The sequence below is a fragment of the Alligator sinensis genome, unplaced genomic scaffold, assembly GCF_000455745.1.
Source record: "Alligator sinensis unplaced genomic scaffold, ASM45574v1 scaffold113_1, whole genome shotgun sequence".
Classification (NCBI taxonomy): Eukaryota; Metazoa; Chordata; order Crocodylia; family Alligatoridae; genus Alligator; species Alligator sinensis.
In genome coordinates this window covers 521,675-524,846 of record NW_005842918.1, presented here as the reverse complement: position 1 = coordinate 524,846, position 3,172 = coordinate 521,675, and the positions used below count along the sequence as shown (strand labels likewise).

General features: G+C 63.5%; 1 protein-coding gene across 1 annotated transcript in view; it reads right to left on the bottom strand.

Moving 5' to 3' along the window:
* The window catches only part of HPN (hepsin), a gene marked incomplete at its 5' end in the record, with an annotated part of 4,178 nt that extends 3,230 nt beyond the window's left edge, over positions 1–948 (bottom strand). Inside the window, 4 exons of the mRNA XM_014525962.1 lie at positions 53–175; positions 339–468; positions 686–727; positions 804–948. Coding sequence (XP_014381448.1) covers positions 53–175; positions 339–468; positions 686–727; positions 804–948 — 440 coding nt within the window. The remainder of the gene's footprint in view (positions 1–52; positions 176–338; positions 469–685; positions 728–803) is intronic.
* Positions 949–3,172: the final 2,224 nt, after the last annotated feature.

Below are 3,172 nucleotides of genomic sequence, written 5' to 3'. Positions count from 1 at the left end.
TCCTAACCCACAGCCCCCTGCCCCACAGGGCACCCCCAGCTCCCCCCCTCACCAGGCAGTGACAACCTCAGCCAGTCCACTGGCCAAGGCCAGCCGGGCCTCATCCACGCAGAAGAACCCAGACGTCCCGTTGGCCCCAGCACGCTCCACATCCAGCTCCGAGTGCCATAGAGACCTGGGGGAAGGGCGGTGGGGGTTACCCCCAGGGCCTCCTTGCCACCCCTGCCCCCACAGCCCTCCAACTCTCCAGTGCCCCTCACTTCCAACCAGCAGCCCCCTGCCTCACCAATGCCCCTCACTCCTGAACCGCAGCCCCCCCCGCCCCCCATGCCAGGTACCGGACAAAGCCCATCTCCTCGCAGCTCAGTGCAGCCACCAGTGCGTTGGCAGGAGAGGAGCAGACCAGGCGCCACTTGCCCTCGGCCTCGTCGAACACGGTGAGCCGCAGGTCAGTTGGGCTCACCTGGACTGGGGGGTGGGGGGCAACCGTGAGTCAGGACCCAGGTCTCCAGGACCCCCAGCTGCTCTGCAACACCCCCGGGAGCTGTCCCGGCCCAGACACAGCTCCGGGAAGAGGGTGGGAACAGCTCGGATGCCTGGGTTCTCCCCCAGGTCATCCCCTTCCCCAACTATACAAAGGGCCCAATCCCTGGCCATGTGGAGGGGGGCACAGCCTGGGACTCACCTCCGTACAGTGCCTCGCTGTCACCTGTCAGCACCCACGTCACTGCAGGAGAGAAGTGGGGGGGTAAGAGCCTGGGAGGGGGGCAACTGGGGGAGGGGGAAAAGGGGGCGGGTCTTACCAATGGCCCAGATGCTGGCACCAATGCCGGCCAAGAGCAGGAACCCACCAGCCACCGCGGCCACGACCCTGGGCAGCGTCCAGCACTGCACCTTGGGGGCCCCTGAGACACATGGGTCAGATCCAGGCCCACCCCCCAGCTCTAGTCACCAGCATGGGAGAGAATCCAGGCATGGGGGGGGGGTCCCCTGCAGCCCCCCTCCCGTCCCAGAGCCGGGAGGGAACCCAGGCGTCCAGACTCCCCTGCAGCCCCCCTCCCGTCCCAGAGCTGGGAGGGAACCCAGGCGTCCTGGCAGGGGTAGGGGCCGTGCTCTGGACTCTGCCCCCGCCAGGCCCTCGTGGCTGCCTGGCTCTGGGATGGCCCAGCTAATCTGGGATAGATGGGGTGGGGGGAGGGGGTGTTGCTCCCAGGCCCCCCAGCCCTGCCCAGACCCAGGGATGCCCACCTCAGAACCCGGACGTCTGGGACCCCACAGCCCCCCCACCCCCCCAGCTCTAACACACCAGGCCCGCAGCCTTGGGGGTTGGACGGACAGATGGATGCCTGGGTTCTCCCTATCATGAAGCCCTGTGAACGACCCATAGGGGCCCCTGGGGTCCAGGGGGGACTCCCCAGGGCCTGGCAGTGGAGGAAGGGCCAGGGACAGACCCCTGCCCCCTGCCAGATGCCCCATTAATCGTTAACCCAGTCTGGGAGGGGGTCTGGGTTGGGCCTGGCGTAGAAATAGGGGCTGGGGGCTGGCTGGGGTCGCCTGTGGGTCTGGGCAGGAGTCCAGACAGGCCTGGGGGGGTCCGGCTGTTTTCTCTACCTGGGGGGTTTAGGAGCCTGGGTGTCTGGGTTTTCTCTACCTGGGGGGTTTAGGAGCCTGGGTGTCTGGGTTTTCTCTACCTGGGGGGTTTAGGAGCCTGGGTGTCTGGGTTTTCTCTACCTGGGGGGTTTAGGAGCCTGGGTGTCTGGGTTTTCTCTACCTGGGGGGTTTAGGAGCCTGGGTGTCTGGGTTTTCTCTACCTGGGGGGTTTAGGAGCCTGGGTGTCTGGGTTTTCTCTACCTGGGGGGTTTAGGAGCCTGGGTGTCTGGGTTTTCTCTACCTGGGGGGTTTAGGAGCCTGGGTGTCTGGGTTTTCTCTACCTGGGGGGTTTAGGAGCCTGGGTGTCTGGGTTTTCTCTACCTGGGGGGTTTAGGAGCCTGGGTGTCTGGGTTTTCTCTACCTGGGGGGTTTAGGAGCCTGGGTGTCTGGGTTTTCTCTACCTGGGGGGTTTAGGAGCCTGGGTGTCTGGGTTTTCTCTACCTGGGGGGTTTAGGAGCCTGGGTGTCTGGGTTTTCTCTACCTGGGGGGTTTAGGAGCCTGGGTGTCTGGGTTTTCTCTACCTGGGGGGTTTAGGAGCCTGGGTGTCTGGGTTTTCTCTACCTGGGGGGTTTAGGAGCCTGGGTGTCTGGGTTTTCTCTACCTGGGGGGTTTAGGAGCCTGGGTGTCTGGGTTTTCTCTACCTGGGGGGTTTAGGAGCCTGGGTGTCTGGGTTTTCTCTACCTGGGGGGTTTAGGAGCCTGGGTGTCTGGGTTTTCTCTACCTGGGGGGTTTAGGAGCCTGGGTGTCTGGGTTTTCTCTACCTGGGGGGTTTAGGAGCCTGGGTGTCTGGGTTTTCTCTACCTGGGGGGTTTAGGAGCCTGGGTGTCTGGGTTTTCTCTACCTGGGGGGTTTAGGAGCCTGGGTGTCTGGGTTTTCTCTACCTGGGGGGTTTAGGAGCCTGGGTGTCTGGGTTTTCTCTACCTGGGGGGTTTAGGAGCCTGGGTGTCTGGGTTTTCTCTACCTGGGGGGTTTAGGAGCCTGGGTGTCTGGGTTTTCTCTACCTGGGGGGTTTAGGAGCCTGGGTGTCTGGGTTTTCTCTACCTGGGGGGTTTAGGAGCCTGGGTGTCTGGGTTTTCTCTACCTGGGGGGTTTAGGAGCCTGGGTGTCTGGGTTTTCTCTACCTGGGGGGTTTAGGAGCCTGGGTGTCTGGGTTTTCTCTACCTGGGGGGTTTAGGAGCCTGGGTGTCTGGGTTTTCTCTACCTGGGGGGTTTAGGAGCCTGGGTGTCTGGGTTTTCTCTACCTGGGGGGTTTAGGAGCCTGGGTGTCTGGGTTTTCTCTACCTGGGGGGTTTAGGAGCCTGGGTGTCTGGGTTTTCTCTACCTGGGGGGTTTAGGAGCCTGGGTGTCTGGGTTTTCTCTACCTGGGGGGTTTAGGAGCCTGGGTGCCTGGGCTCTCTACCAGGGGGGTTTAGCAGCCCGAGCGCCTCGGTTTTCTCCGGACTCCATGGGGTTAATCCGTGTGTCGGGGGCATCCCCGCCCCCTGCTGCCCCGCCCCCACATCTCCCCGGGGGGAGGGGCGGG